At 32.9% G+C, this 12,849-nt stretch overlaps 1 protein-coding gene and 1 pseudogene across 2 annotated transcripts; one reads left to right on the top strand and one right to left on the bottom strand.

Moving 5' to 3' along the window:
* Window positions 1-5,127: 5,127 nt before the first annotated feature.
* On the top strand, window positions 5,128-8,147 carry LOC128177374 (putative nuclease HARBI1; annotated as a pseudogene).
* LOC128177373 (myb/SANT-like DNA-binding domain-containing protein 4) lies at window positions 8,067-11,212 on the bottom strand. Of its 2 annotated transcripts, none has more exons than XM_052844066.1 (7): window positions 10,961-11,212; window positions 10,537-10,604; window positions 10,195-10,341; window positions 9,906-9,974; window positions 9,127-9,195; window positions 8,706-8,750; window positions 8,067-8,397 (listed from the first exon to the last, which is right to left on the bottom strand). In XM_052844066.1, the coding sequence occupies exons 1-7, from the start codon at window positions 11,149-11,151 to the stop codon at window positions 8,177-8,179; spliced, it is 810 nt and encodes a 269-aa protein (XP_052700026.1). In that variant the 5' UTR covers window positions 11,152-11,212; the 3' UTR covers window positions 8,067-8,176. The 2 variants fall into 2 exon arrangements, with proteins under 2 accessions (XP_052700026.1, XP_052700027.1); XM_052844067.1 differs by having other exon boundaries at window positions 9,127-9,192.
* Between the last annotated feature and the right edge of the window lie 1,637 nt (window positions 11,213-12,849).

The raw sequence follows: 12,849 nt of genomic DNA, 5'->3' as shown, positions 1-12,849 counted from the left end.
AAATCTCCGGGTTTGGATGGTCTAACTAATGAATTTTATCAATGCTTTTGGAAAGATTTAAAGCAACTGTTTCAAGATACACTAAAATGCATTTTTGAAAATGATCAAATGAGTTATTCACAGAGACTGGCAGTTATTTCCCTTATTTTTAAAAAAGGCGATCAAACCAACATTAAAAATTACAGACCAATTAGTTTGACTAATACAGATTATAAAATTATAGCTTTTGTATTTGCAAGAAGACTTCAAAAAGTGATTGATAACTTAATAAAAGAAAATCAATCGGTGTACATTAAAGGGAGGTATATTGGAGAAAACGCAAGAATAATTTTAGATTTATTCGATTTTTGCGAGGAAACAAATAATGAGGGAATTTTTCTTTTCCTAGATTTTGAAAAGGCTTTTGATTCGATAGAATGGAACTTCTTATTCAAAACACTAGAGAAATACAAATTCAAAACTATATAATTTTATAAAGTGGATGAAGATTCTGTACAATAGCCCAATGTTTCGAATAAAAAATAATGGATGGATTTCTAAAACATGCTATATGTCCAGAGGAATACGACAAGGATGTCCAATTTCGGCAATATTGTTCTTATTTGTAGCCGATATTCTAGCTTTAAAAGTGAAAAACAATGATCAAATTCTAGGAATAAAACCAAGTAATTATAGTAAAGAATTTAAACAGATACAACATGCAGATGATCTGACATTGTTTTTTTTAAGAAATAGGGAATCCCTAAAAGAGGCCATAGAGACTATAAAAGAATTTTCTAAACATGCAGGGTCTAAACTAAACATTGACAAAACAGAATGTATATTGACAGGTCGTTTAAAAAGTTGTAAAAATGATATGTTTGGAAGAAAAATAAACATGTCATCCATTAAATGTTTAGGTATATATATGGGATATAATAAAGATGAGTGCTATAAGAAAAATTGGATAGACAAATGTGAAAACATGAAAAAGCTATATGAATCTTGGAAAAGGAGAAAACTCACAATTTTTGGTAAAACTGAAATTGTCAACACACTAGGTACTAGTATAAGTAAATATATATACGTAGCATCAATCTTACCATTACCAAATGAAGATGTAATTAAATAAGAGGCCCATGGGCCACATTGCTCACCTGAGCAACAATAGACATAAAATCAGCTTTACGGAATAATATACCAAAAAAAAAAATATGGACAATGTAGTCTAACAGATCCTGTATATCAAAAATTTAATTTTTTCCCAGGATATTCTGTTTATCATTGATCCCTTTTGGTCACAGTATAGTCATTTCACATATTGAGCATTACAGTTCTCAAGAAGATCAAAATCAACTGGGATATAAACCTGCATCAAACTTGTGTCAGCCCAAGAATTGTCCAGAGGCCAAAGTCTAAACAATTTTAAAGAATCAAAAATATGTCAAAATGCTTGCATATAAGTTAAACCATATATTATAACATTTGAACTTTGGTGAATTTAAACTGTTTTCTTTTGTAAAATGGACCCTCCACCCCATGTGGCTCCATCCTACTCCTAAATAAAATATGATTTTGCTACCTGATGATACTTCACACAAGTAACAGCTTTTCTGGCCAGTCTTGATCTGTGTAGAAGATTTAAAAATAAAATTTCCCTTTATATTCATATGTAAAAATTTGACCCCCCATTGTGGCCCCACCTTACCCCCAGGGACCATGATTTGAACAAACTTAAATCTACACCATCTGAGGATGCTTTCACACAAGTAGCAGCTTATTTGGCCTTAAGGTTTTTGAGATATAAATTTTGAAAGTTTAACTCTATATACTCCAATGTAAAACTTTGACTCCCTATTGTGGCCCCACCTAACCCCCAGGGACCATGATTTGAACAAACTTGAATCTACACAATCTGAGGATGCTTCCACACAAGTATCAGCTTTTCTGGCCAAATGGTTTTAGAGATATATATTTTTAAAGATTAACTCTATATACTCCTATGTAAAACTTTGACCCCCCATTGAGGCCCCACCTTACTCCTAGGGACCATGATTTGAACAAACTTGAATCTACATTATCTGAGGATGCTTCCAAACAAGTATTAGCTTTTCTGGCCAAATGGTTTTTGAGAAGAAGATTTTTAAAGCTTAACTCTATATACTTCTATGTAAAACTTTGACCCCGTATTGTGGCCCCACCTTACCCCACCTTACCCCCATGGACCATGATTTGAACAAACTTGAATCTATACCATCTGAGGATGCTTCCACACAAGTATCAGATTTTCTGGCCAAATTGTTTTTGAGAAGAAGATTTTTTAAAAATATCACTAAATTTTTAATAAATCCTAATTATTTCCCTTTACAATAGGGTGTGGCCCTTTTTTTTTTTAACAAACTTGAATCCCCTTTACCCAATGATGCTTGGACCATGGACCATGATTTGAACAAACTTGAATCTATACCATCTGAGGATGCTTCCACACAAGTATCAGATTTTCTGGCCAAATTGTTTTTGAGAAGAAGATTTTTTAAAAATATCACTAAATTTTTAATAAATCCTAATTATTTCCCTTTACAATAGGGTGTGGCCCTTTTTTTTAACAAACTTGAATCCCCTTTACCCAATGATGCTTTGTGCTAAGTTTGGTTGAATTTGGCCAAGTGGTTCAGGAGAAGAAGTCGAAAATGTAAAAAGTTTACAGACAGACAGACAGACGGACGCCGGACAAAAGTGATCAGAAAAGCTCACTTGAGCTTTCAGCTCAGGTGAGCTAAAAACTGTATGGCCATATTTTTAACTTCATATGGAATAATAAAGATAGAATTAAACGAAAAACAATAATTGGAAAAATAGAAGAAGGAGGGACAGGTATTGTTGATGTACTTTTAAAATTCCAAGCAGTAAAAGCAGCTTGGATTCCAAGAATTTTGAGAAATAAACTAAAAAGGTAGATGTAATTTGGGTGAACACCAGGAGCATCTATTAAAAAGTAACAACATAGATTTTGAATATATGTTGAAATTAAACTGTGTTAAGTTGGCTAACTTTGAAATGTTTAAAAACCTACATTTGTTTTATAAAGAAATTTTTATGTATTTTAATCAATGTAAAAAATTACAGAAATATCAAGAATATAAACGATGTTTTACAAGAGCCTATATGGAATAATAGGCATTTTGTATTTGATGGAAAACCTATGTTCTTTAAGAATTGGATTAAAAGTAACATTCTGTATGTTTAAGACCTATTCACTGATTATGGGTTTAAATCATTGTATGAAATTGGTGATGAAGTGTGCAGTAAAGCAAATCTACTTTGTGAATATAAGATAATAAGTTCTGCCTTTAAGAATATTAGAAATATTGACGGAGTTCAAGCAAAATTTATTAATATAAAAAACAAGAGAACGTTTTTGTTTTTTAAACAGTATTGTACAATTGAATTTACAAAGAAATGTATAATATATTCCCTGAAAATTGGAGATCTATTTATCTTCAAAAAATCAAATTCGCTTTAGATAGACATATTGCTGAATTCAATTACAATTTGTTACATAACATGTTGTGCTGTAAGAAAATCATGTTTAAGTGGAAAAAAGATACACTTAACAAATGCACTTTGTGCTCTGAAATTGAAGATATTCAACATCTTGTATTCACGTGTGAGAATGTACGAAGCATTTGGAACATATTATCTTTTGTAATCAATGTGAGAATTCAATGGAAAGATGTTATTTTTAGCTTTTATTTTGATTGTAACAAAAAGACACGCTTATTTAACAACCTCATTTCTTTTGTTGCTATGAAAATCTACAAATACAAGATGTTTTGCAGACTAGAAAGTCTTGATGAAACAGAATATAATCTAAGAAATCATGTTAAAAAGTGTACTATTTTTTGGATAAATGTATTGAAATTTAGTAAATGTGACTTAAGAATTGATGTGATTGAAAATGTAACACAAATGTAACACAAATGTAAGACACATGGTTTTTTTGTGTTTTTTTTTTCAATTTATTTTGTATGATTTAGATAGTAATATATAAACTACATGTACGAAATTAAATAAAATGATTAAATAAATAAAAAAAAAATCTGATTAAAATCAGATCCTTTGATTATCTCACACAGTGTTCTATGCAAGTGGATCAAAGGATATATATGATTTAACTATGCAGGTGGATAACAGGATATGAGTTTAGTCAGATTTGGTAAGTGGTATCACAAGAAGATGGATCCAATGTATAAAACATAAAATTATTAAGATAAAGTAATCAGCTTTTAAAAGTTTTATTGTTTAAAACTTTTCAAGAAATACATTAGTTGAGTGTAAAGGGTTTTCCCCCTTTTTGTGTGCATATATGAAAGTTAGAAAGTCTTTATTAATATACATTGTAATTACAATTCACAATTATTTTGAGCTCCACAAAGCTTCAATTAACAATAAGGACAAAGGGGAGACATCCAAATTTTGTCCAGGCCGTAACTTACACACCCTTTGACATTAAAACTTGAAATATAGATAATGTGAGAAGGGGTGCATGCCACCAAAATTTTTGACCTTGACCTATCATGTATCGCAAGGTCAATCATTACCTAAAAAATAGTCAGGACCATAACATATGGAAATACAATATAGTCCGGCCGGCGTCCATATTCGTCTGTAAACTTTTCATATTTTCATCTTTTCCAGAACCACTGGGCAGATTTCAACCAAACTTGGCACAAAGCATAACTGGGTGGAGGGGATACAAGTTTGTTCAAATGAAGGGCCACAGCCTCATAAGAGATAATTTAGAATTACTGAAAATTTGTTAGTATTTTTCAAAAATCTCTTCCCAAAAACTATTAGGCCAAAAAAGCTGTAACTTGTGTGGAAGCATCCTCAGGTAGTGTAGATTTAAGTTTGTTCAAATCATGGTTCCCGGGGGTAGGGTGGGGCCACAATGGGGAAATGGATGTTTAAATGGGAATGTATAGAGAAAATCTTTAAAAAATCTTCTAAAAAACTATTCGGCCAGAAAAGCTTAAACTTGCGTAAAGGCATCCTCAGGTAGTATAGATTCAAATTTGTTCAAATCATGGTCCCCGGGGTTGAGTCACACACAACGGGGGGGGGGGGGATCAAGTTTTACATGGGAATATATAGAGAAAATCTTTAAAAATCTTCCTCTCAAAAACTATTTGGCCAGAAAAGCTTAAATTAGTATGGAAGCATCCTCAGTTAGGTTAGATTCAAAGTTTGTTCAACTCATGATCCCTGGGGATTGGGCAGGGCCACAATGGGGGGACAATTTTTTACATAGGAATATATAGGGAAAATCTTTAAACATCTCCTTAAAAACTATTGGGCCAGAAAAGCTTTAACTAGTTTGGAAGCATCCTCAGACAGTGTAGATTCAAATTTGATCAAATCATGGTCCCCGGGGGTAGGGCGGGGCCACAGTAGGGGGATACATTTTTACATAGGAATATATAGAGAAATATTTAAAAATCTTTTTATAAACTATTAGGCCAGGAAAATTTGATTGGAAGTATCCTCAGATAGTTTTGATTTAAGTTTGTTTTAATCATGGTCCTCGGGGGTAGGGTTTGGCCACAATGGGGGATTTATTTTTACATAGGAATATATAGAGAAAACTTTAAAAATATTCTGGGAAAGTTTTCAGTTCAAAATGCAGTGGGGCACACCTGCGACTTGTTGGGGACAGTTTGAATGTGTCCGAATCGTCTGCAGGAAGAGTGGTAAAATCTGTGGCAAGGGCAATTATTGAGGTGTTCACACACATGATTAAATTCCCGGTGGGTGACATGGCCAGTAAAGTCAGGGAAGGATTCCGCCGAATTGCAGGTAATCATTGTACACACTGTTTAGAGTTGTATGCGCCGTAAAATGAAAGTTGCCGATTCTGCTTTAAAAGCACAATAAACATTGTAAAAGTAAACACTTCTGAGAGTTCAACTTCTTAACATTCCGTAATAAAGGTGTTTTTAAAAGCTAAGACATAAATGTTTCTGATTAAAGCTTGTACAGACATCGAACATAATTCACACATCTCCAAAGATGATTGACTTTTTGCACTCAAAAGAGTTCCGCAAAGGGCAGTTACCGAATAATAGGTGGTGGATCCAAGAGAGGTGTATTACTAAAAGTCTGTTGCACCTGTCAGTTTGATTATCAAGGATGTTCATTGTCAATTGGTTTACAAATTATTACATGTATATCCAACACACTAAAATCAGAGTACTCATACCACTACCACCCTGTGATAAAATGACTGAACATCTTAAAACAACCCACTCTCAAACACCCCCCCCCCCCCCCCCCAACCCTCTTTCAAAATATGTATGATTAAAGTACCCTTCTTCATCTTTTCATAGCAATTATTCACTTCATTTTTAAATAAACTAGATTTTACACTTTAAAGTGAATTTGCGAAATAAATAAATTCATTTGAGTCTAAATGTGGTGAAGGGGGTGCTAGGTCAATGCAGATATTACAAATGGATACCATAGTATTTAAATAAAATTTTGTACTTACATGTAGTATATAAGATGGAATACCTTTTTCAAAGTTTATGGTTTTTTCTATATCTAACCCGCTGGGGTCTTAGTATTTTATTTGTTGTTTTTTTTTTTTTGGGGGGGGGGGGGGGGGGGCAAGTTGGTGGGTTAATGCTGGGGTTGGGTCAGCATCTTTATAGATATACATCTGTAGCATTGAGAATCTTACAACATATTGAAATACATCTTGCAATATATTTATGGAAACAAATCTCGAATCTTAACCTGGATCACTACATAATGTGTACATGTATCATTGATAATACATGAACATACATTATAATATAAACATTTCTTTTTTCTTAGGATTTCCTAAAGTTCTAGGTTGTGTAGATGGAACACAAATAAGAATTTCCACACCGTCTGCAAATGAAGCTGACTTTGTAAACAGAAAAGGATTTCATAGTCTAAATGTTCAGGTACTTTTTTTTTTAAATGTATGTTTAAACGTGGTCCCTGAGGACCTTGATTGATAAAAATCATAAACTTATATTGGTAAAGTTTAATGCTTTATACTTAAGTCTGTAGACATTTATTTATTAAGATGAATACAATTATAAAGTTGTTCAAGATCATCTGATGAGCAAATCGAAAGTTAAAAAATATGTATAAATATTGAATTAAATATGTTGTACAAGTGTTTATCAACACAATACAGAAAATCAGAATGTCAGAATTTGTTAAACATTATAGAACATACCGTACTCAAAAATGTTTGCATTGTAATCACATTTCTTTACATAAAACAATATCTTTGTACATGTAGATGGTGTGTGACCCTAACTTTAGAATAACCTCCCTTTGTGCCAGATGGCCAGGATCCTGCCATGACTCAAGAATTTGGAGAACATCATCTCTTTGTCAGCAGTTTGAAAATGGTAATTGCATGGTGTTTTAATACTTCACCTCAGCAATAATGCATTCAAATTCCTATATAATAAAATTTATGTATAACCATTCTATAAAAATCATGCAACTTTGTAAAGGTACTTATAAATACCATTATTTGATTTATATTGTGTTCATCAAGTTTTTGCAAATTTAAAATACAAAATATTGTTAAAATCTAGGTATGCATGATGGTCTACTACTGGGCGACTCTGGCTACCCCCTAACCAGATATTTGATGACCCCCTATCTAGCACCACGGACCCCTGCTGAGGAGAGATTTAATGCCAGCTTGTGTCGCACACGGGTTCTGATTGAACAGACTTTTGGAATAATTGAAGAGAAAGTTCCAATCGCTTCATTTTGGACTGAGGACATGCCCAGACCAAGCAGTAGAATACATAACTGCTACCTGTATCCTACACAACATCGCCATAGACAGACAGGACACTCAAGTCAGTTACAACATTTGCGACCTTAATATCAGGGACTGTCAGCCTCAGCTCCTGCAGGACCCTGCAGCACCTGCCAGGAATGATGGAGTCTTGAAGAGAGCTGCCACCACCAATGGATTTTTCTGAGCCACTTTCAGGCTATGTACCATAATGCATAACTATAGACTTTTGAAGTTTGATTTTATGATAATTTATTTCTGCTAAGTAACATCATTTTAATCTCTCTCTCTCTCTCTCTCTCTCTCTCTCTCTCTCTCTCTCAAATTATAATGTGTAAATTGTCATTAACATTCAGGCAGTGATGACAACTGTTCCACTAGACATGGGAATGATGTCTGAATTTCAAAAACTAATTTTTGCTTTTGTAGAGTAAGGACCTCCTTCTTCAAAACTAAAACTTCTCTCTCTTCTCTTATTTTAGCAATCTCATCCTGCAGTCTTTGGTTATCGAGAGTTATGTTTTCTCTTTCCAGTTCTTCTAAACACCTTCTTTGGGATTCTTTCTCTATTAAATTATTTTAACATATTAGTGTAATAGTAAAGCAGAGCAAAATTGATATTGATCCATGTAGACATGTATTCAATTATCTCAGTGTCAATCAACTTTGTGCAAATTTATAAAGTAATTGTTTAAAATTATTAAAGATCATTTATTAATATGGTTCTATGTATGATAAACACATGATTTCTTTATTTGTTCATAAATTCATTAGTTGTGTTAAATGAATCGATCTACATGTATTTATTTTATAGGCACATAGCTGAATTAATGTATTTGTTAATAAACTATATGTTTAAGTTTATAACATGTACCTTTTTTGTTGTGCTTCTTCTTTTTACATCCTGAATGTTCTGGCACTGGTAGAAAACAAAGTATAATATTAACTGATATAGTAAACTACATATACTCATATATTATATTATATTAAATCTATTATATATTACACTTTTGACAAATATACCCTCTACACTCATATCACTTAATGCTTTGTATTTCAAAATGTGTACAATATTTCTTAATTCCTATCAATAATACTTGTTAGAAAAGTACGTGGAAATACCGGTACATGAAGCAAATGTATAGCAGTAAATTTGCTGGACTGGGATCTATATGTCTAAAGCTGGGGCATATGCTGACAGCTTTTCTTGCTAGGTTGTATATACGTGTATACCACTTAACAATCAATGATGATTACTTTAAAACCAATCATGGTCAATAAAATTACCACCATACCATGAATGCTGATTTCTTCCACTGCTTTTGCATTTTCTTTGTCCAAATTTTCAAGCTTTTCTGCTACTGCTTTAAAATATTTTAAAACTGCAAACTTAGGTGCAAAACATGAAATAAAATGATAGAATCATAGAAAATAAGTGTCATATATACAGAATAATACATACCCTTTTCCATATCACAGCCAGTATCAGCCCTACGGATGATATTGGTCGAGGGCTGATACAGGCTGTGATATAAAAAAAAGTGTATCTATTGTAATATTCATTACATTCTTAGTAATAAAACTTTTTAAAAAGATCAACTTGAACAAATGATTTTAAATATCATTTAAAAGTAGTCTGTACATGTATTTAATGAAAATATGAGATCTCATTGTTTTACTAAACATAAATCTACAGAACCAGAATTTCCCCAGGTTTTCAAATTAACTGCTTCTATACAGTTGCTAGCATTGGTAGTTTTAAACTGCACTTTAAAATGTCAACTGTAGCAAATGTTTTATTTTTCGTTTGTAAACATGCACAAATACCGCAATGAAAGAATTAAGGCAGAGGAGTTCCGCAAGTGGTGTGATACCGATCCGTACCAGCCTTAGGGCTGCATGATAACCTGTGTTGTGATGTCATCTGTATCACATATGCAAAAAACCTGTATTTACTACTAAGTATGTAATCAAATGTTATTTTCTTATGGATGTATTATATATACGGTATATACCGGTGTATATTAAGGGGATACAACATTCTCAAAGACAAATACAAGTAACTTTATTTTACCTTCTGATGTACTTTGTTCAGATAAGCAAGACATTTCAGCTGTCGATGAGGACTGACATTGAACTGGAGCTTAAAAGTAAAGAGTGTATATTCATTGTACTATTTTAATAGCAAATTTTATTTCGAAGCAGTAATCATATGAAGCCAGCTATCTCTCTCTCTCTCTCTCTCTCTCTCTCTCTCTCTCTCTCTCTCTCTTAAGTTTCTTAAAAATTGATGAAGCTTTTGTAGTTGTCAAAAAATATATTTAAATCAAAATGCATGAAACACTTAAATTAATTGTAAGTACCATCAGTGTCAACTCCACCTTCCAATCCATGGATATTTGGCTCCCCATCAGAGAGCCGAAGGAATGTCTCTTCACCAAGAGTAAGAGGTGGTAAGGGGGGACCACCTCCAGTTTTTGGTCTTTTAACTCCATCTAATTTTTCTTTACCTGCATGCAAATTAATGCAACTTTGCTATTTTGTCCAATGACCATGAAAATTATGTTTATATAATGAATAATATCAAATATTTATATCAGTTATTATTACAGCTTTAATACTGTTTATGAGCTATATACATGTAGATCTATAAAACAATAAAATAAACTTTCAAAAGGATTGTAATGATGTTAATTATAACATACTTCTTGATTTGATGTTGTAATATTTCTTTTTTATCTCGTCCAAACCCCTTCTCTTTGTGTCAAACATACTAAAACAGTAAATAAACCTCATCAATATAAAGATGAGCACAAGGGATTTTCCGATTCTATTTTTAGCATCTCATAACCATTTTCAGTAAATGATAACCAGTATTTAATCACAGCGTTTTAACAATATAATGCAGATTAAAATGTTTAAAATATGTTATCCATCTTCTGTATATATACACATGTTACGTTGCATGACACTTGCCACAACTGACTGTGTTTCCGATTCAAATTTATACAGCATCTGTGCACTTGAATCCATGAGTGTTGTAAAACGAAAGTACAAGTAGGTCAGGCCTATTTAAGAAAAATGTCACCCAGATCATTCTTTTTATCAAATTTCCTTTAAAAAACTTACGAATTTAGTCTGTCTGCAATACAACTCCATTCCTTCTCTCTAATATCCTTTATTTTCCCCTTCATCCCGCTTCCCTTTATTGGGCCAAACAATGTAAGGGACCTTTCCTTGACGTTTTCTATAAGCGCAATTTCTTCTTCTGCTGTCCAGTTTTGAGCTCTCACTCTCTGCTTTTTCTCTTCGGTTTCCATGATAATAATCAGGTAGCAGACGACAAAAGACAGAAGAAATTACGCATTTGTTTACAGTAGCTACGGACATTTTCAACCTTTTTAACACAGAAGAGCTCCAATAGACCCCTTCAGTCATTGAAAAAAATACGCGAAAACCGTCTCGCGAGAACATAAATTTGAGAAAATTCTCAACTCAAGTCTTGAGAATTACTCAGCTAAGAATATTCTCAAGTGCCTTTATGGCGGTGATTTTGAAAATATTTTTAGCTGAGTAATTCTCTAGACTTGAGTTGAGAATTTTTTTGAGAATTCTCAAAGTTTTATGGCGGTGGACCCAAGTATTTATCATAAAAATGTGTGAATAAAAAATGGCAGATTTTTAAAAATCTTTTAGCAAGATCTACTGTACTTTGTTGTCAAGATATTTTGATTTCGATACTGTAATGCTAATTTGATCAGAGTTAAGGCTATTGTTGCTCAGGTGAGCTATGTGGCCTCTTGTTAATAACCATACAGAGGTTGATACAGAGTTTGTGAGAATATTTTATAATACTCCTATTTATCCCCCCCTCCATTGTGGCCCCACCCTAACCCCAGTGGTATGATACACAACCTATGAATTAACACACGTTTAAGCTTTTCTGGACAGTTTTTATCTAGAAGAAGTAATTAACTATTTTCTCATTAATTAGCTCACCTGAGCTAAAAGCTCAAGTGAGCTTTTCTGATCACTTTTTGTACGACGTCTGTCTGATTGTCAGTTCGTCTGTCCATCTGTCCATAAACTTTTTACATTTTCAACTTCTTCTCCAGAACTACTGGGCCAATTTTAACCAAAGTTCATCATCACAATGGGGAAACAAATTCTTACATAGGAATATATAAAGTAAGTATATAAAAAATCTTCTTCTCTATAACTGATCAGTCAGAAAAACTAAAACTTGTGAGGAAGCATCCTTATGTATTGTATATTCAAGTTTGTTCAAATCATGATCCCCAGGGGTAGGGTGGGGTCACAATGAGGGGGTCAAATTTTTACATAGGAATATATAGAGTAAATCTTAAAAAATTTTCTTTGAAGAAACTGATCAGACAGGAAAGCTTTAACTTATGTGGAAGCATCCTCAGGTACGGTAGATTCAAGTCTGTTCAAACCATGATACTGGGGATAGGGTTGGGCCACAATTGGGGGGGGGGGGGATGTTCAATATTATTACATAGGAATATATAGTGAAATATCTCTAAAATTTATTTGCCTAGAAAAATCAGTTCAGATAATGTAGATTAAAATTTGTCAAAATCATAATCTTCAGGGCTAGAGTTGGGCCACATGGGGGGGGGGGGGGGGGTCCAATTTTACAAAGGAAAACATTTAAATTATCCACAGAAACTCAAATGTTACATTTGGTTTTACTTATATGCAAGCATTTTGAATTATTGTTGATTCTTTAAAATTGTTTAAACTTTGGCCCAAGGGGTTCAAAGTTTGATGTAGGTTTATAATCCATATGAAAACAGTTGTTTAATGTCAGACGACACGTTCCTCAATTTTATGTAACTTTTTCCAGGAATTTTTTAGTGATTTATTACTACTTTGACCAGCTTTCTTGCAAAATATTAGGATACCTTACCAGGCGTTTCTGCAAAATACTAGAGTATACAATTTCCTGTACACAATTTCATGTATAATCTTCTTGAAAATACACTTGAATTGCT

The sequence above is a fragment of the Crassostrea angulata genome, chromosome 3 (genome assembly GCF_025612915.1).
Source record: "Crassostrea angulata isolate pt1a10 chromosome 3, ASM2561291v2, whole genome shotgun sequence".
Lineage (NCBI taxonomy): Eukaryota > Metazoa > Mollusca > Bivalvia > Ostreida > Ostreidae > Magallana > Magallana angulata.
Note: the sequence above shows the minus strand (reverse complement) of the source record. Positions and strands in the feature narration are given on the sequence as shown.